The 20,555-nt window shown below is 50.9% G+C and overlaps 2 protein-coding genes across 2 annotated transcripts; both read left to right on the forward strand.

Moving 5' to 3' along the window:
* The first annotated feature begins 1,406 nt into the window (after positions 1-1,406).
* Positions 1,407-10,837, forward strand: LOC136577998 (hydroxyproline dehydrogenase-like). The gene is made up of 10 exons (XM_066577907.1): positions 1,407-1,625; positions 3,329-3,522; positions 6,557-6,677; positions 6,806-6,889; positions 7,066-7,146; positions 7,271-7,417; positions 7,555-7,721; positions 9,068-9,178; positions 10,362-10,450; positions 10,530-10,837. The coding sequence occupies exons 1-10, from the start codon at positions 1,407-1,409 to the stop codon at positions 10,697-10,699; spliced, it is 1,383 nt and encodes a 460-aa protein (XP_066434004.1). The 3' UTR covers positions 10,700-10,837.
* Positions 10,838-14,303: 3,466 nt separating this feature from the next.
* Positions 14,304-17,752, forward strand: LOC136577122 (ADP-ribosylhydrolase ARH1-like). The gene is made up of 8 exons (XM_066576869.1): positions 14,304-14,358; positions 15,420-15,643; positions 15,723-15,821; positions 16,025-16,130; positions 16,225-16,304; positions 16,554-16,737; positions 17,164-17,378; positions 17,451-17,752. The coding sequence occupies exons 1-8, from the start codon at positions 14,348-14,350 to the stop codon at positions 17,618-17,620; spliced, it is 1,089 nt and encodes a 362-aa protein (XP_066432966.1). The 5' UTR covers positions 14,304-14,347; the 3' UTR covers positions 17,621-17,752.
* The last annotated feature ends 2,803 nt before the right edge of the window (positions 17,753-20,555 follow it).

The following is a 20,555-nucleotide window of genomic DNA, read 5'->3' on the forward strand; positions in this document are numbered from 1 at the left end:
GCAGCAGGAGGACCACCGCAAACATCCAGCCAATGTCATTACAAGCTATCCTTTGTGTTAGGAAGAACAAGGAGTCCTGGAAGTGCTTAGAGCCCTGATCTCATTATCCAGACTTTCCGGGATTACATGAACAGACAGAAGCATTGGAGCGAGCCGACATCCACAGAAGACCTGCATTTAGTTCTCCAAGATGTCTGGAACAACTGCAGAGTTCCTTCAAAAACCGTGTGCAAGTGTATCTAGAAGAACCGATGCTGCTGTGAAGGTGAAGGACGGTCACACCAAATACTGATGGGATTTACATTTCTCTTTTGTTCAGTCACTTTGCATTTTTTAAATTGACAAAAATAAACTATTAAGGCTCAGTATTACGATAAGACTGTATGTTGGCGCAGGTTATATGGTCGCTATGTGTGAGCTTGCCCTTTACAAGATATGCCATAAACGCCAATATTGGGATCCTCACATATCGGGTGACCTGGAGTCCACTAATGCCCACTTAGCCTATTCTTTGTATACATTAACGGAGACCCGCCTGACCAATGACACGTATGGAAATGCATCAGCTGGAAACTTGTGAACCACAAGTACCATAATGTTTGCATGTAGCGATATAATAGGTCCCCGAATGTATTCCACTGAACGGACCTGGGCACAGCTGATCACTGTGGGGGTCCCTCAGTTGGGACACCTCCTCCCCAATTATTTCTGGGTCTGCAGGGGAGTTACACCACATAAAACCTGGAGTAAAAAGTATGTGCCCCCTATAGTGTGTGATATGTACAGGGAGGCGGTCAGCGACTGGTTATCAGGTGGGAAGTTCCAGCTGCCGTCTGATAAGTCCCCAGGTGAGGACCCCAAACAGATGTGCAGGTTCTCAGGGAGCGTCCTGTGGATGGCGTCACACTCACCATGTATGATGGGGTTATAGAGTGCTGTGTTGCCCCTGGTGGTAGATGGTGGACATTGCAGTGGACCTTCAGGACTGTCATCCCAGGACATCGGTGACTTATTACGATGTCATTGCGCCCCTCCTGGATATGTTGTGACTGGCGGTTTGTGGAGCGTTTGGTCTTTTACTGACTAATCAGCGCCTGGTGAACCGTTAACCCCGGCCGTGGAGCTCAGCGCTGCGAAGAGTTAATAAGTGATAGGAAGTTAATGGACACTGGATGAGTGTGACATCCCTGCAGAGCGTTGCACTTTTCATGCATGTGGCCTATACATAGGCTGTAGATTAACCCCTTCCTCCCCCGGCCTTCAGTGTATTGATTTTGTTGGATGTCGGTCAGACACCTATGTACACAGCTGCCGCCGTCCCATGTCCGCTGTCATTGGTCGCTGACCACCCCCCTTGTACTTTCGCTCGCTGCTGTCGCTCAAGTGTTGGAGAACCTGCGTTGAACATGTGGAGCTTCCCCCGTTGGCTTCGTTCTGGGTCTTCTCTCTCGGCCGGAGCCTGGACTCGGTCTCTGTCCTGTAGGGCGTTCGCTCACGGGTCACAGGCGGCGCTCAGCTTCTCTGATGGAAAGGCCTTCAGGCTGAAGAGCGGATGGGAGGTGGTGCGGGGGCTCCTCATCTTCAGGCTCTGCTCCGTGCCCCGGCTGGTGAGGAACTCCGAGAAGGTGAGGAAACGCCAAAGTACCGCGATTCACCATGTGGTCAATGGGAGCGCCGGTATTCATGACCGATACCAGAAGGGAAGATCTTCTCTACATCCAGAGGATGAGAACCCAACCTGACCTCCTACTTCTCACAGCTGAGGGTTTGTTACATCTTACCCAGACTGGACAATGCTCTGTGAGCTAAACATCCTGGACTGCAGGCTGATACAATGTATCAGTGCCGGCAAATGGAACAAACTAGCAGGACTGTTCAGACTGATACATTGTACCAAATCTGTCCTGCCCCAATCCTGCATACACTGCTGGGGACTTGTTACAATAGCATGCAGACTGGGCTATCCTCGACAGGGGTGCCCCTACATGAGGCCAGCTGACACTGCTGCCTCGGGAGGCCGTCTGCAGGATCTCAGAAGGGCGGCAGGTTCCTGCTTGGCTGTAAAAAATAATTTGCACTGTGAGCCAGCGGACGGCAAGCTGACAAGCATTTAATGCACTTGCTCTGTAGTTCTGGTTCAAAGGCAGCAGGGTCCGCCACTACTGTAATCAGAGTGTGACCTCTGACCTCTTCCATGGGCTGCGTTCCCGCATGCAGATGCAGGCCTTTACAAAGTGCAGAGAATGGGGGGCAGAGGTCAGGGGTCATCAAACTAGAATTACAAAGCAAGTGAGTAAAATGCTTGTTGGGTTGCTGCCTGTCTGGGGGTCATTATTACTACTGTGGCCACTATGGGGGACCCTATTACTACTGGAACTACTAACAGGGGTCACTATTACAACTGGGGCCACTATGGGGGACAATATTACTACTTGGCCCCTATTGGGGAAAATTATTGTTACTGGGACCACAATGTAGAATAGGAGAAAACAAGTGGTGGAGCAACTCTAATAACTCTAAATATGGAAGGTGCCGCTCACCCCAAGTAACCATATACCCGAATGGGTGAAGGTTTGGTACATATAGACCAGGGAAGAAAATAAAACATGTTTTTCGGGGGTATAACACGCGGCCCCCAGGTGTAATATAATGTATGAGGTTGTATATCGTCAAAACTTCTCTATCATTAATTATAGCCGGCGTGTATTCGCGTTTCAAGGTTGGCGCCGCCCTTCCTCAGTGCCTGCCGGGGGCACACGATACATGCTAGGGGCGACGGCAGAGAGTAATAAAGAATAAGATATAGTTCAGATAAATGGTGGAGAATATGAGTGTGAGGGGACCGAAAGATCGGACTTTTACGGACGCGGCGAAACCAAGTATGTTTTGGGTTTTTTTGTTTACATTTTTTCACTATTAATACGGGAAAATACTTTTTTAAAACTTTTATTAACTTTTATTTTTTTCTAATAATTTATAAAACTTTCTTAAACTGATTTTTTCCCCCTGTTTTTAGTTCCCACAGGAGACGCGGATTTGTAATTGTCAGATCGCTCCGCAGCACAATGTATGACCATATCATTACTTTATACTGCGATCTGACAGGCAGACATGGTAACCCAATGGTATCTCGCGGGCTCCTTGCTTGGGGGTCGTTCAGGATCCCGCAGAACTGATCGTAGGATTTAAGTGCGTCATTTACAGGGTTAACGGCTATGATCAGTGTTCACAGTGTTCCCCCTGGACAGACGGCACAGGGTCGGACCCTCTTTGGACCCCGGACTCTCTGAAGCTCATGGTTGTGTGTAATCCTCCTCTCTCCCCACAGCTGCTCTCCGTCTCTCGCAGGCTCCTGGGCCGCAGACTCTTTGAATGGGGCATGAGGGGTTCGGTGTACGGGCAGTTTGTCGCTGGCGAGACCCTCCCTGAGATCCAGGATTGTATGGACCGGTTGGCACGGCTGGGCATTCGGCCCATGTTAGCTGTGCCCATCGAGGAGGACTTGGGAGAAGGCAAAAGCAGGTGAGCTGGGACCTGATGATGACAGTGTTCTGCTAGTCTTTGTAATAACTTGACCAGTAGGGGGAGCTGTTGTAGTTTTCAGGATGGTTATATTGTTCTTTGTAGTGGACAGTGATGATGGCTGACTGGTCACTGACTAGTGGAGGTGGCAATGTAATGTATATTCTACAGCTAGGGGGGTGGGGGTATCTGTTCTGTATGGACCCTGGTGTCAAGGGGTGCCCAAATGTCAGCTACATATCAAGACCCCAGGATTATAAATGGCGCATTGGAAGGTGGGGTCTATTACGGATTCTGCATTGAGGCCCAAGAGTTTCAGTGAGGCCGACACATATAATACTCATAATGTAATGCAATTCTAAAAACTATACTAAGCTGCAATACCGACTGCCGCCAACAGATGTGGGTCAGGAAGGGTATAGTTACTACTTAGGAAGAGCACCAAGAAGGTAAATGAGGGGACTTATAAGGCCATCCATGCTCCCCTGAGAAATTTACAAATGAGAAGATGGAACAATACCGTGTAAAGGCCCATTTACACCAGCCGATGATCGCGCAAAGATAGCTCAAATGACAGTTTGAGTGACAGCTTTGAGAGATCATTTTGCATAAACTATTAAGTAGCTACTCAGCTACTTAATAGCAATTAAAGGGGTTGTCTCGAGGCAAGGGTGGAATTTTTTTGTTGCCCAGTCCCCCATCTTAAGCATACATTACTATGCACACGTGTAAATGGGTTTTAAAGCCGGTTTGTACTCACAGTTCTTGTGTTTCAGCAACTTATAAAACGTTTCCCAAAGATGGCCGCCGGTTCTTTTCCCAAGGTGCACCGCGGGTTTCTCCCATGGTGCACCGCGCTTGCTGTAGCCCGACGTGCGCGCTCCCGAGACGCTATCAGCTGTGTCTCCCTGACAACCAGACCCCCCGCAGCCGCCGACCAGACCCCCCGCAGCCGCCGACCAGACCCACCGCGGCCGCCGACTGGACCTCACAGCCACCGACCGGGCCTCGGGATTGAACGCGGCCGACCACGGCACACGCTCTTGGGCCACAGTCACCCACCGCCAGGCAGCAGGTAACCGGCGCTAGGCCCCGGCTCCCCCGCGCTAGGCCCCGGCTCCCCCGCGGCAGTCCCCTGACAACAGACGAAGGCTCCGGGGCCACAGCGGTAGGCGCCGGGGCCCAGCGGCAGTCCCCTCGCTACAGATGTAGGCTCTGGGGCACAGCGCTAGGCTCTGGGGCACAGGCCAGTTAGTCACACATCACCCCCGACCCATCACCTACCTGGGCGGCTTCTCGGCACGGCTGGGCGGCTTCTCGGCACGGCTGGGCGGCTTCTCGGCATGGCTGGGCGGCTTCTAGGCACTGCTGGGCGGCTCAAGTTTCTGCACCTTCCTCTAAGAGAGGATGGTACAGAATGGCCGCTCCAGCGCGCTCCCGAGCACTGACAGCTCGTCTGCGCATGCGCAAAAGAGCTGTAGCGGCGAGCACACTGAAGCGGCTCGTGCTCAGAGCAGAAGACCGGACTGCGCAAGCGCGTCTAAAAAAGCAAGCCGGCAGCGAAATTAGACGGAACCATGGAGACGAGGACGCTAGCAACGGAGCAGGTAAGTGAATAACTTCTGTATGGCTCATATTTAATGCATGATGTACATTACAAAGTGCATTAATATGGCCATACGGAAGTGTATACCCCCACTTGCTGCCGCGGGACAACCCCTTTAAGTGTGTAAATGAAGCCTTAGCTGAAAGCAGTTAATAGCTGGAGGGCTCTTATCTGTGCTCAGATCCTTTGTTCTCCATGGGGAAACAATGCTATTAGCACTCCCCGTGGAGAACTACTGATAAGGCTGAAGGATAATTTTTAGGTTGCACTGAATTTAACTATCAGCTAGCAGTGCCCTGAAAAGCGCACGATGGGCGCACATTTAGACGCACCGATTATCGCTAAAACAGTCGCCGATTAGCGGTTGTTTTTTTTAAAGCGATCATCGGTTGGTGTAAATGGGCCTTAAGCCAAAACCCATCCACAGACAGCTAACACTGACTTGCAGGACTGCTGCCTTCCAATAGGTGGCGCTGCAGAGGTATTGTTCCAACTTCCGACTGCCAACAGATGTTACAGCTGTCATTGCTAGTGAATTAGAAACAGTTGTTGACATTAGCGCCATCTATAAGCTATAAGGCTAGGGTCACACAGGACGGAAATCCTGCGGAATGACGGCACTGAAAAAACGCGAGATAAGCGCAGCTTCAAAACCCGCGGCCTTTAGCTTTAGGTTTTGGAGCAGTTTTGCCGTCAAGATTCTGCTGCAGCTTTCTCTCCCCATAGAGAGGCCGCTGCAGAAACAACAAAAGAATCGACATGCTGCGGAATTTAATTCCGCGCCGCACGTCAGTTTCGTGCAGCTTGGCTGCAACAGATCGGCCGCAGCATGCTGGGTAATCCTGGGATTAGGAACCGTTGGCAGAATTGCTGTGTGGACTGTCCGCACGGAAATTCTCGCGGCAATTCCGCCCCGTGTGAACCCGGCCTAAGTGTTACTACACCCAATCATATAACATCCCTGCTGCCCACATACACTAAGGGGCCCCATAGAGCCCCCGGGCCTCTCACTATTGGTGCCTCCCTGTATGGTAATTCTCCCCGTGACCCCGGAGTGCGGCATAAAATCACGTGACCAGTTTTAGTGCGAATCCACATTAGATGGAAAAATCCAGCGATCTGAGTGACTTCTAACGAGGTCCGGTCATCGGTGCTGGACTAGCGGGGGTCTCACTGCCAACCGTAGGGGGCTTCATGTAACGGTGTGGAGAGTATACCGGTAACGGTGCGGGGAAGGTTTTGGTGGCACATCGGGGTCCTCTGGTAACGCAGGATGGTCGCCACGATGAACTGCTGCAGTTGTGAAGGATGGAGGAGGTCCAACATACTACTAGATGGGGGTCTCTAATAAGGGTCCGCTCCCTGTATGCCCCGCCCCCGTATGGCTCTGTAGCGTCTGACCGCCATGTTTTCTGGCTTCGTGTGCAGGGAGCGCTGGTACGAGCAGAACGAGGAGGTCATGATGAAATGTGTGGATCTCTCCGCGGCTGGAGGCGACCGTCCGATGATGCAGCTGAAAATCACCGCCATGATGAGCGCTGATCTGTGCGTGAGTGCGAGACGTGATACCTGCGCCCATAATACAGGGGGCGCCATATCAGGGGGGAGGGGCGCAGACTACTCCGGAACTGTTCTCACATTGGTCAATCCGTTTTCTCTTTCCGTTGACGTCATCAGAAGATTCTGTCCACGTGTCTGTCCGACCCGACGCAGCGGGCGCAGCTCAGTCCTCAGAGGATGGTCTCCATCATGGAGGGGCAGGTAGGAGGGGTGCAGCTGTCTCCAGGGGGTCCTCTATGGGTGTATTCACACATTATGGTCATATGGCGGCACTTTAGCGCAGTTTTCTGTGAACACTCTATGGCGCAGCCTGTGGCTCTAATGTCCTTATTTCCTGGGCCCAGGAGCTAACAGTCGCCGTCCTTCCACTCTTACAGGGTTCAGCTCTTCCCTTTCTGTCAGATCAGCAGAATCAGCATCTCCAGACGTCCGTGCGCCGGCTCAGCCGCGTTGGGAAGGTGAGGGCGGTGAATGTGTGACGTGCGGATATAACGGGGGTTATCGGTGCGGGGTGACCACAGACCTGCGGGGTGACAGGATGTTCTCTCTGCTAGATGGTAGACGCCTCTCTTCTCTCTCCAGCACGCTAAAGCGAATGGCGTCCGTGTCCTGGTGGACGCTGAGTACACGTACATGAACCCCGCGCTCAGCCTGGTTACCATGGCCATGATGGCTCAGTGCAACACGGACGAGCCCTGGATCTGGAACATCTACCAGTGCTACTTGAAGGTAAGTTGGCCGCCAGCTATCATGTATGGTCGCGTCTAGGTGTCTTCCTGTGGTCTCCGCCATCTTGGATGGGGCATTATATGCAGTGCAGCAGTGATCACATCAGTGGTCACCATTTTTTTTCTTTCCTCGTGGAGGATTCCTACAAGAACCTGACCGAGGACCTGGACACCGCGCAGAGGCTGGGACTTTGTTTTGGGGTGAAGTTGGTCCGTGGGGCGTATATGGACAAGGAGCGGAAGCTGGCCAAAGAGAAGGGCTATAGTGACCCCATACAGCCCGACTGGACAGCGACCAACACAAGGTGAGAGCAGGGAGCAGCACAAGGTGAGGGGCGGGAGCGGGAGGCCAACAGAGGATTAGGGGCGGCAGCGGGGGGGCCAACAGAAGATGAGGGGCGGGAGCGGGGGGCCAACAGCAGGTGAGGGGTGGGAGCGAGGAGGAACACAAGGTGAGAGCAGGGAGCAGCACAAGGTGAGGAGCGGGAGCGGGGGGCCAACAGAAGATGAGGGGCGGCAGCGGGGGGCCAACAGAAGATGAGGGGCGGGAGCGAGGATGAACACAAGCTGAGAGCAGGGAGCAGCACAAGGCGAGGGGCAGGAGCGAGGATGAACACAGGGTGAGAGTGGGAAGCAATACAAGTTGAAGGCTGGGAGCGAGGACCAACGCAAGGCGAGGGGGAGAGAGGGGCCCCAACGCAAGGCGAGGGGGAGAGAGGGGCCCCAACGCATGGTGAGGGGGAGAGACGGGTCCAACGCATGGCGAGGGGGAGAGAGGGGCCCAACGCATGGCGAGAGGGAGAGAGGGGCCCAACGCATGGCGAGAGGGAGAGAGGGGCCCAACGCATGGCGAGAGGGAGAGAGGGGCCCAATGCATGGCGAGGGGGGAAAGAGGGGATGAAAGCAAGACGAGGGAATCAGAGGGGCCCAACGCATTAGGAGGGGGGAGAGAGGGGCCCAACACATTAGGAGGGGGAGAGAGGGGCCGCAACGCAAGGCGAGGGGGAGAGAGGGGCCCCAACGCAAGGCGAGGGGGAGAGAGGGGCCCCAACGCAAGGCGAGGGGGAGAGAGGGGCCCCAACGCAAGGCGAGGGGGAGAGAGGGGCCCAACGCATGGCGAGGGGGAGAGAGGGGCCCAACGCATGGCGAGGAGGAAAGAGGGGATGAAAGGAAGACGAGGGAGTCAGAGGGGCCCAACGCAAGGCGAGGGGGAGAGAGGGGGCCCAACGCAAGGCGAGGGGGAGAGAGGGGGCCCAACGCAAGGCGAGGGGGAGAGAGGGGCCCAACGAAAGGCCAGGGGGAAAGAGGGGAAGAAAGCAAGGCGAGGGGAAAAAAAGGGGACGAAAGCAAGGCGAGGGGGAGGGGCCCATTCCTGAAATAGTGAGGAATGAAAAATGTTCAGAACGTTTCCTCACATAAGACCTCCCCGGCCATCATCTGTGTATGTCCGACCGCTCACCTTGTGTTGGTCCTAGTGCTGCTCACGAGGGTGTGTTACAATGTATCAGTGAATATCAGGATTGTCTGCACTGATACATTGTAACACTACAATAGCCAATTATTGTCCGTAGTCTTCATATTAAAGGGGTCACAGAAACCCCCGAAAGTGACACCACAGCGCAAATGTTAATGACCTCTGACCTCCCCCCAGTTACCAGCGCTCCCTGGACAAGCTGCTCGATCTGATTGGACAAGGAGATCAGCGATATAACCTCATCATAGCGAGTCACAACGAGGAGTCCGTGCTTCATGCTGTTCGTAGGTGAGTGTACCGCGTCTCAGCAGGAAGTATCACACGGTAGGATTAGATACATTAGCTCAGCTGGGTGTAATCACACATAATAGGATTACATATAAAGCTTAGCATACAGTATCTCATATGATAGGATCAAATATGGCAGCTCAGGAGGGTGTATCACACATGATGGAATTAGATACACAGCTCAGCAGTTGTATCAAACATGATGAGATTAGATACATAGCTCAGCAGGGTATATCGCACATGATGGGATTAGATACAAAGCTCAACAGGGTGTATCGCACATGATGAGATTAGATACACAGCTCAGCAGGCTGTATCACACATGATAGGATTAGATACACAGCTCAGCAGTTGTATCAAACATGATGGGATTAGATCCATAGCTCAGCAGGGTATATCGCACATGATGGGATTAGATACAAAGCTCAGCAGGGTGTATCACACATGATGAGATTAGATACATAGCTCAACAGGGTGTATCGCACATGATGAGATTAGATACACAGCTCAGCAGGCTGTATCACACATGATAGGATTAGATACACAGCTCAGCAGTTGTATCAAACATGATGGGATTAGATACATAGCTCAGCAGGATGTATCACACATGATGAGATTAGATACATAGCTCAGCAGGGTGTATCAAACATGATGTGATTAGATACATAGCTCAGCAGTGTGTATCAAACATGATGTGATTAGATACATGGCTCAGCAGTATGTATCGCACATGATGGGATTAGATACACAGCTCAGCAGGGTGTGTCACACATGATGAGATTAGATACACTGCCCAGCAGGCTGTATCATACATGATGGGATTAGATACACAGCTCAGCAGGGTGTATCGCACATGATGCGATTAGATACACAGTTTAGTAAGGTGTATGACACATGATGGGATTAGATACATAGCTCAGCAGGGTGTGTCACACATGATGAGATTAGATACACTGCCCAGCAGACAGTATCACACGATGTAATTAGATACACAGCTCAGCAGGGTGTATCGCACATGATGGGATTAGATACACAGCTCAGTAGGGTGTATCACACATGATGGGATTAGATACACCGCTTAACAGGGTATATCACACATGATGGGATTAGATACACAGCTCAATAGGGTGTATCACACATGATGGGATTAGATACATGGCTCATCATCTTGATGTTCCTCCAGGATAGCGGAGCTCGGTGTAGACAGGAGCAGCGGCGCTGTGTGCTTCGGGCAGCTTCTTGGCATGTGTGATCACGTCTCGCTGACTCTCGGTAGGTCCTTGGAGGGCACCCAGCTTTCCCCGGAGCAGACTTCCACCCTCTGTGCGTGATTTTGTCTCTTCCCCCTCAGGTCAGGCCGGGTACTTGGTCTACAAATCCATTCCGTACGGCTCTGTGGATTCCGTCCTCCCGTATCTGGTGAGACGGGCGCAGGAGAACCAGAGCGTCCTCCAAGGAATCCGGAAGGAGAGAGACCTCCTGCGCCGAGAGCTGAGCCGACGCCTGCTGGGCCGCAGCTGAGACCGCCAACGAGACGTCCGACCGTGTTCTCAGATCGTGGGGCGAAATCATAAGACTCTATGGTGGAGATCGAACCCGACAACCCAACAACCTGACAACCTCACCTAAACTGTGCCAATGCTGTCACAATAAAGATGCCCGGGGGCACTTACTTATCTACTTCCACGTACGCATCCTGCGCCTCCTGCTGCTCATTAGGAGGGTAATAAGGGAGGCTCTACGACTTGTGCGAAAAATCCCTGAAAATCCCCTGATAAAAGGCTATAGAAGTCACCCCCAAATCCACCTCATAGGCCCGGAGACCCCAAAACCACATGATTCACAGACACTGATCCAGCAGGGGCAGCAAAAGCTCTGATTTATAATGCCCCATGTATTCCCTACATTTCCCAGAATGCACAGCAGAGTATATTCTGTACTGACATTGAACCAGCAAGAGCTCTGATGTACAATGCCCCATGTATTCCCTATATCTCCCACAATGCAGCACAGCAGAGTATGCTCTGTAGAGACCCTGAACCAGCAGGAGCAGCAAGAGCTCTGATGTACAATGTCCATGTATTCCCTACACCTCCCACAATGCAGCACAGCAGAGTATGCTTTGTACAAACTCTGAACCAGCAGGGGCCGCAAGAGCTCTGATGTACAATGTCCATGTATTTCCTATATCTCCCACAATGCTGAACAGCAGAGTATGCTTTGTACAGACAGTGAACCAGCAGGGACAGCAAGAGCTCTGATGTACAATGACCCATGTGTTCCCTATATCTTCCACAATGCAGCACAGCAGAGTATGCTCTGTAGAGACCCTGAACCAGTGGGGCAGCAAGAGCTCTGATGTACAATGTCCATGTATGCCCTATATCTCCCACAATGCAGCACAGCAGAGTATGCTTTGTACAGACACCGAACCAGCAGGGGAGCAAGAGCTCTGAAATACAATGCCCCATGTATTCCTTATATCTCCCACACTACAGCACAGCAGAGTATGCTCTGTAGAGACCCTGAACCAGCAGGAGCAGCCAGAGCTCCGATGTACAATGCCTCATGTATTGTCTGCATTTCTCACAATACAGCACAGCAGAGTATGCTCTGTACTGACACTGAACCAGCAGGGGCTGAGGAGTTTATTTATGCTCTGTACTATACTCCATGTAGTCACTACATCTCCCATAATGCATTGCAGCAGAGTATGCTCTGTAGAGACTGAACATGCAGGGGGTGCAAGCCGGTCTACTTTGATTTATTGTGCAGTGCCCAACACTACATCTCCCACAATGCAGCACAGCAGGGTATACTCTATACAGACTCTGGAGCAGCAGGGGGTAACGGATCCTGGGTGGTCCATCTTTTCTCTGTACAATGCTCTGTTCAATCACTACATCTCCCTTAGGCCACTTTCATATGGCTGAGAAAATCGCGCAACATTTGTGCGTTTTGTGACTCACGAATGTTGCACGAATATACATGAGCGTTTTTTTCCTGCATCACATCGCAGTACAGGAAACGAATGGCGGCATGTCCCATGTTTGGTGGTCCCCTCAGAACGCCTCGCCCATTACTTTCAATGAGGCCGGCACAAACTTTGCATGGTGTTCAAGGTGCAGGTGCGATGCGAGGTTGCCATTAAAAACACTTGCCGGCCCTCCGGCGCGCCTTTCTACTACCCTGAAGTGATGGGAGGCATTAAGGACACAAAGACGCCTCGAATCCGCAGGAACATTGCACGATATCGAGCCAAGATTCACAGACCGATACGAAGCGAACGCATTCTCATTCGCCGTTCAGTCGCTGCAGGCATTTATACTGAGCAGCAATGGGTCAGATTCTCGCTGGATCGCAGGAATCCCATGTAAAAGGCCCTTTAGTGCATGGCATAAAAGTATGCTCTTTACAGACCCTGAACCAGCAGGGCAGGGGTGTAACTATAGGGGATGCAGTGGATGCGGTTGCACCCGGGCCCAGGAGCCTTAGGGGGGGCCATAAGGCCTGTCTTCTCCATATAGGGAGCCCAGTACTATGACTAAAGCATTGTAGTTAGGGCCCAAAAGCTTTATATTACGCCTCTGCAGGGGGGTGCATGGTATATATAGTTGTTTTTATTGTGCAGTGCCCCATACAGCACTACATTTCCCACAATGCAGCACAGGTGAATATGCTTTATACGGAGTCTGAAGAAGCAGGGGCAGCAGGGCCTGTGTAGTCTATTAATGCTCTGTCCATTGCCCCATATAGTCACTACATTTCCCTTTATGCAGTGCAGCAGAGTATGCTCTGTACAGACTAGACCAGCAGGGAGTGCAGAGCCCAACTCCCACAATTCAGCACTGCAGAGTATGTACCATACAGATTCTGAACCAGCAGGGGCTGCATAGGTTGTTTTATTGTGTAGTGCCTCCATATAACACTACATCTCCCACAATGCACCACAGCATGGTATACTCTTTGATTGGGGCAGTAGTGTATATGATGTCTAATTTTTCTTCATGTAATCACTGCATCAGAGTATGCTCTGTACAGACACTGAACCAGCAGGGAATACAGGTCCTACGCAGTGGTTGCAACATTACATCTCCCACAATGCCGCACAGAGTCTGGAGAAGCAGAAGGCAGCAGGGCCGGTGTAGCCTATTTTTTCTATGTACAAAGCCACATGTAGTCACTGTACATACTGAACCAGAAGGGGCTGCAGGTCTGTTGAGTTTGTTTCATTGTGCAGTGCAGACCTGAAGCAGCGGTTTCTGTGTAATCTATTTTTTACACTGTGCCTTGTATCACTACATCTACAATACAGCACAGCAGTATGCACTCTGCAGACACTGAACCAGCAGGGGGTGCAGGCTCTATATACTTCCTTATGTGCAGTGCCCCAGATACACTACATCTCCCACAATGCAGCACAGCAGTATGTACTCTGCAGACACTCAACCAGCAGGGGGTGCAGGTTACATATATTTCCTTATGTGCAGTGCCCCAGATACACTACATCTCCCACAAGGCAGCACCGCAGTTGGTGCTCTGCAGACACTGAACCAGCAGGGAGCGAAGGCTCTGTATATTTCCTTATGTGCAGTGCCCCAGATACACTACATTTCCCACAATGCAGCACTGCAGAATACATCCTGAACCAGCAGGGGGTGCAGTGTGATATTTATCATGAAGCCTCACAGTGACTGATGGGTAAATATCCGTCCTCCAGTCGTGTCCTTGCTACTTCTTAGCTATATCTGTTCCTGGGAAAGCTGGGTGGCAACCATTACGGCCTATAACCTCCTATAGAGGTCGCCACTCAGCCTTTCTCGGCCCCTGGAAGGCAGATTTGTATAGCAGAGAGCTTTACCATTCAGGGCGTATGAAAAGCTGGGTGACATTATTGTACATTCTGGCTACTACAGGGTTAATTATATGTGAGTTAATAAGCAGCCGTCTGAACTTTGACCTCTGTGGTGGCCGAGTGCCCAGACTGCGCCCGCATATAGGCACGGAATGTGCTGAGCGCAGGGACACTAACCCCTGGCAGGGAAGGGGTTACTTCAGACTGGACCCGGGTCACATGACACCCAAGACTTGAGGGGGGGTTCTGGGGTAGACAGATGGGATTCTGGGAAGAACCTTCTGCGCAGCTCCTGCTCCACACCGAGAGGCATCATGGAGAGCAAGTAAGAGACTGAGCTGCTGCAGCGCATCAGACCTCCTATCTACTGCTCCCTGTTATCAGCCACTTCAGGCTGTAGCATTGCAATGAGTGATGGGAAGTGCAGAACCCTCCATGATTACTACTTTATGTCACCTACCTCCAGTGCTGAGACACTTACCTCTATATGAAGGGGCGCATCAGCCGGCCGCACCCCCTTATTGTAGAACTAGTCGGTGCATTTCCCCTTTAAGGGATTTCGCAGATCATGCAGGTTTTCAAAAAAGTTTTCCATGACTTTTCCAAATCTTGGTTTTCAATGAACTCCAAATACGGGCAATCAAAGGGTTCGCTGATTATTTTTTTTTAGCTTTTAGCGGGATGACGGTGTATATACTGTGTATGATGTATATGGTTTATACACTCTAAACAGAGGTTTACAAGGGACACTTCAATCTGTGATGTCTAGGTGCCCTCCTGTTCTGCCGGCAGTCACCTAAACATCAGACTCCGCCCACTACACAATCACATTAGGAGAGTCGCCAAACGTTTAACAGACTCTCAGATAGAAAACAGCTTGGAACATGTTGACGATCCGCTCTCAGATTCTGCCCCCCATCCCCCGGCCGCCCCCCATCTGTAGCGGATGAACTGCAGACAATTAACTTAAATACAAGGACAAGTCATCTCAGTGAGACGGGTGAAAAAAGCCCCGATTAGACTCTTACCAAGACAAAAATTCTATGACATTTCCAGGTTTTCCACGATGAGTCTGAACCCTGGAATTGGCGGTTTAATTAACTGATCTGCAAAGATAGAAAAATCTTTCAGCAGCGCCCTCTGCTGGTTATATGAAGACACTGCATGGAATAGAGGTCCTGTGTGGGTAAAGGGCCGCACAAGCAGAGCTGCAGTGTAAAGCATGGTGGAGGGACAGATCAGCAGCCTATGAGCAGGTGGATGTCAGACTATAGCGGACATTGCAGCTGAGCTGGAGTCACTGATCATAGCCGTCCTTTAATGGAGGTGACCAGGGATAGTCAAGGGGGCGGGGCTTATGTCTGTATTAACCGTTGTCTGTCTCAGGCCGCCGTCACGTGACCTGTACGTAGCCGCCATGTTGCTGAGCGGTGCCGGAGACGCTCTGGGCTACAGGAAGCAGCTGTGGGAATACTGTAAGTCCGGGCCGCAGATTCACAGGGAGCTGCAGGAGCTGGGGGGCCTCCAGAACATCGCCGTGTCCCTCCCAGACTGGCCGGTCAGTGACGACACCGTGCTCCACCTGGCCACGGGCGAGAGCCTGGCAACAGGTGGGTCCTGCTGGGGGCCACAGGGGCCGCAGCCACCTGTCTGAGCCCTGCTTGATATGTCCTTGTTCTCCACCTGCAGGGAAGCTGAGCGAGGAGCTGTACCAGGAGCTGGCGGCCAGATATGTGTCCGCCATGACCGACATGGAAGGAAGGAAGCCGGGGCCCACCAGCATTCTGGGTAAGACTCCACTCACACCCAGAGCTGCACTCACAGTTCTGCTCACTGTCAGCTCTGAAGCAGTTGCTGCTGGTTCAGTGTTGTTCAGAGCGTGACCTGCTGCGCTGCATTGTGGGAGATGTGGCAGTGAGCTGGTGGGGCTCCCGCTGTGGGTGCAGCTCTGGGTGTGACTGGAGTATATAACTGTTTCCCTTTCTCTTCAGGAACCTCCCAGCTGCGCCCCGGGGAACCTGGCGGCTATAAGATCCCCTTTAACCCCTCGGCGACTGGCTGCGGAGCAGCGATGAGGTCCATGTGTATAGGGCTGAGGTGAGGCACTGGTTAGGATTAGTGGGGGTCCGCAGTGCGCCCCCCGATGGTCTATAGGAATCACTCTGATACATGATCCCACCTCTCTCCGCAGGTTCCCCCATCCGTCTGAGCTGTCTCTTCTGGTCGCAGTCAGCGTGGAGAGCGGGAAAATGACGCACAACCATCCGACAGGTCAGAGTCCCCCATGCTTTACCTACCCATCTTTCCGAGACCCCTGAATGGCAAATCTACCGCTGTCCAACACCGACGCCTGTAGTACTAGGCAGATTCAGTATGGAGGTCCATGGGAAAGCTGGGTGACGCCCTGCGGAAGCCGTCGTGGTGGTCCTATCGTCACCCAGCTTCCCTAGACCTGAGTAAGAAATGGCGGCAGAGGTTTAATGACTCCCCCGGTCTTATATTGACTCTCGTCCTCCGCAGGGTATCTGGGCTCTCTGGCCGCGGCTCTCTTCACGTCCCTGTCCGTTCAGAGGGTCCCCCTAGAACAGTGGGGGTCCATCCTGCTAGAGACGCTCCCGCTGGCACTGGAGTATCTGCGCTCTACGGACAGCGATGTGCAGCGGCACGCAGACGAGTGGGATTATTTCCGGCAGTCCTGGGAGAGGTGAGGAGGGGGTGACGACCGCCACGGAGGAGGGTCCTTATCTCATGTAAAGGGGGCTCCAACCCTGAGGCTGCGCAGACATAACATAAGAGGTCATTACTAGAAGCCTTCTCACTATTTGGCCTCTTCTTCAGTTCCTGAGTGCCACCTGCAGTGTAAAGCATGGAGGTTTCCTGTCTGTATACACTAGATTACATGATGGGGGTTTAATAAGCACAAATACGTCGCTCTCTAGTGTAATGGTCTCCTTTATGTGACCCTGGGAGAGGCTACAACCACCAGAACGACGGCCTCCATTCTTTACACTGCAGGCTGCATCCAACTGGGAACATACCACAAAATAGAAGCCATAGTGTTGTGTTGTCTTGTGACTCTGCGGCTTTAAGGCCCCTTTAATGCTGAGTGTGGGGGTCTCTTCCTCCTCAGGTACCTGTCGCAGAGGGGTCTTCTGCAGGGGGCCGGGCCGGCAGTCTTCCCATCTCCTTATGGCCCCGCAGAGAGGGATGTGGAGTACGGCCGCTGGAGTCTAGACGGCTGGCCGGGGAGGAGCGGTCACGATGCCCCTATGATCGCCTATGATGCTCTGCTGGGGGCCCGGGGCTCCTGGGAGGAGCTGTGCAGCCGCTCCATGTTCCATGGAGGTGAGGATTGGACGATGGCCCCCGCTTTATATACAGTGCCGCCCCCGACTTACAGTGTTTGTCCCCACACAGGTGACAGTGACTCCACAGGGGTTATTGCCGGCTGCTGCTGGGGGGCGCTATACGGACTAACAGGGGTCCCCAAAGGAAACCACAGTCAGCTGGAGTACCGGGGGAGGATGGAGGTGGTGGCGGCCTCCCTGCACATGCTGGCCTGGGGGGAGACCACCGGAGGTCTCTGATAACACAACCCAAGCCCCTCTACAGCCGGAGACCACGGACATAGCCGATACCGGTGAGAAGTGACCCCTCCCTCTGGTTGTCAGTGCTCCGCCCCTTCTGGAAATAAAACTGGAACCGCGAGGAAGATCTGTGATGCTGCGAATACGTGATTTCTGTGATTGATCTCCCGGTTGTGAACAAGCGCGAATGACGTCATGTGACAGGAAGTAATGGAATATGTATATATAGATTATGCAAGACTATGTAAAGAAATGAACACAAGAGAGGAGAGAAGGTGGGAGGCCGAGGATGTGGATGAACTGCGGCAGAAAAGTAGCAAATACATAGTAACATAGTATGCAAGACCGAAAAGAGGTTTGGTCCGGTGGCGCTAGTAGAGTGAAGTGTGAGAGAAACCAAGTCATCTTGTAGATATGATCATAGTACATGATGGTAGAGGGAGCGTTCACACCTACGCAGGGTCCTTCCTCAGGCATTATGAAGAAGAACCCAAAGAGTTCCATAGTCTCACCGCTCTTGCAGGAAAGCTCTTTCTATATCGGTGTCCGGTCACTGTTACTAGTGGGGTACCTGCGAGAAGGTCATTAATAAATATATCAGTGATCTCTCCCATCATCTATTATACCCAGGACTGTAACAAGGGGGCGCTCTAATAACTATGTATAAATATATCAGGGGTCAGTACAGAGATCTCTCCCATCATCTATTATACCCAGGACTGTAACAAGGGGGCGCTCTAATAACTATGTATAAATATATCAGGGGACAAGGCAGAGATCTTTCATATCATCTGTTTATACCCAGGACTGTAACAAGGGGGCGCTCCAGTAACTATATATAAATATATGAGGAGACAATACAGAGATCTCTCCTATCATCTATTTATACTCCAGACTGTAACAAGAGGGCGCCCTAATAACTATGTATAATATATCAGAGGACAATACAGAGATCTCCCCCATCATCTATTATACCCAGGACTGTAACAAGGGGGCGCTCTAATAACTATGTATAATATATCAGAGGACAATACAGAGATCTCTGCCATCATCTATTTATACCCAGGACTGTAACAAGGGGCGCTCTAATAACTATGTATAATATATCAGGGGACAATACAGAGATCTCTCCCATCATCTATTTATACTCAGGACTGTAACAAGAGGGCGCCCTAATAACTATGTATAGATATATCAGGGGACAATACAGAGCTCTCTCCCATCATCTATTATATCTAGGACTGTAACAAGGGGGCGCCCTAATAACTATGTATATATATATATCAGGGGACAATACAGAGATCTCCCCCATCATCTATTATATTGCAAGTTCGATTCCCGCATGCGTCAGGTAGCCGGCTCAAGGTTGACTCAGCCTTCCATCCTTCCGAGGTCGGTAAAATGAGAACCCAACTTGGTGGGGGGTAATAAGTAATTATTACCTGAAAGCGCTGCGGAATAAGTTGGCGCTGTACAAATGCCAAGATTTATTTTATTTTCTACCCAGGACTTTAACAATGGGGCGCTTTAACCCCTTAGTGACTGAGCTTTTTTGCTTTTTTCCATTTTTGTTTTTTCCTACTCCCTTTTAAAAAATCGTAGCTCCTTTATTTATCCATCGACGTCGTTGTATGAGGGCTTGTTTTTTGCGGGACCAGTTGTATTTTTCAATGGTGCTATTTATTGTACCATATAATGTACTGAAAAACTTTTTAAAAATTCTTAGCGGAGAGAAATGGAAAAAAAAACGACATTCCACCATCTTTCGGTGCGTCCTGTTTCTACGGCGCACAAACCAACAAAAATAACCTGATAATTTTATTCTATGGGTCAATACGATTGCTATGATACCAAACTTATAGTTTTGTTTTTTTTTGCTGTAGTACTTGTATTTTTTTCTTAAAGACATTTAAATTTTTTCAATTATTTTCTGCGGTCATTTTGTGCGCGCGATAACTTTTTTATTTTTCCGTCGACGTAGTTGAGCAAGGGCTCATTTTTTGCGGGATGTCCTGTAGTTTCCATAGTATCAATTTGGAATACATACGACTTTTTGATCGCTTTTTTTATTGCGTTTTTTCTGGAAGACAGGGTAACTAAAAAAGTGTATTTCTGGCATTCTTTATTTTTTTTTTTTCGGACGACGTTCACCGTGCGGGAAAATAATGCGCTACTTTAATAGATCGGACTTTTACGGACGCGGCGATATCAAATACATATTTTTATTTTATGATTTAGATTTTTTAATAATAGATATGGCAAAAGGGGGTGATTTAAACTTTTATAACTTTTTTTTTTTACAATTTAAAAAACTTTATTGATCTCTTTTCTTACTTTACTTTGAAGTCCCCCTGGGGGACTTTAACATGCGATGCTTTGATCGCTCCTGTAGTATGACGTAATGCTATAGCATTACGTCATACTGCTTTTTTACAGGCAGTCTATCAAGCCACCCTGTGTGGATAGCTTGATAGGCAGTCTGCTAAGGCAGCCCTGGGGCCATTCATTAGGCCCCCGGCTGCCATGACACCTGCACGGATCCCCCGATCTCAGCGCGGGGGGGGGGGGGGGGCGTGCGGGACCCCCAAACAGCGTTCGGGGGATTTAAATGTCGCTGTCAGAATTGACAGCGGCATTTAAAGGGTTAATAGCCGCGAACGGCCAAGCGCGGCTATTGCACGCGGGTGTCAGCTGTAATAAACAGCTGACGCCCGCGCTGTATGGAGGGAGATAGCGGCGCTACTTCCCTCCATACACGTCCTGCAACAGCAGGACGTAGTTTTACGATAGGGCCGTCACTAAGGGGTTAATAACTATGTATAAGTATATCAGAGGACAATACAGAGATCTCTCCCATCATCTATTTATACCCAGGACTGTAACAAGGGGGCGCTCTAATAACTATGTATAATATATCAGGGGACAATACAGAGAT

Source organism: Eleutherodactylus coqui, chromosome 8 (genome assembly GCF_035609145.1).
Source record: "Eleutherodactylus coqui strain aEleCoq1 chromosome 8, aEleCoq1.hap1, whole genome shotgun sequence".
Lineage (NCBI taxonomy): Eukaryota > Metazoa > Chordata > Amphibia > Anura > Eleutherodactylidae > Eleutherodactylus > Eleutherodactylus coqui.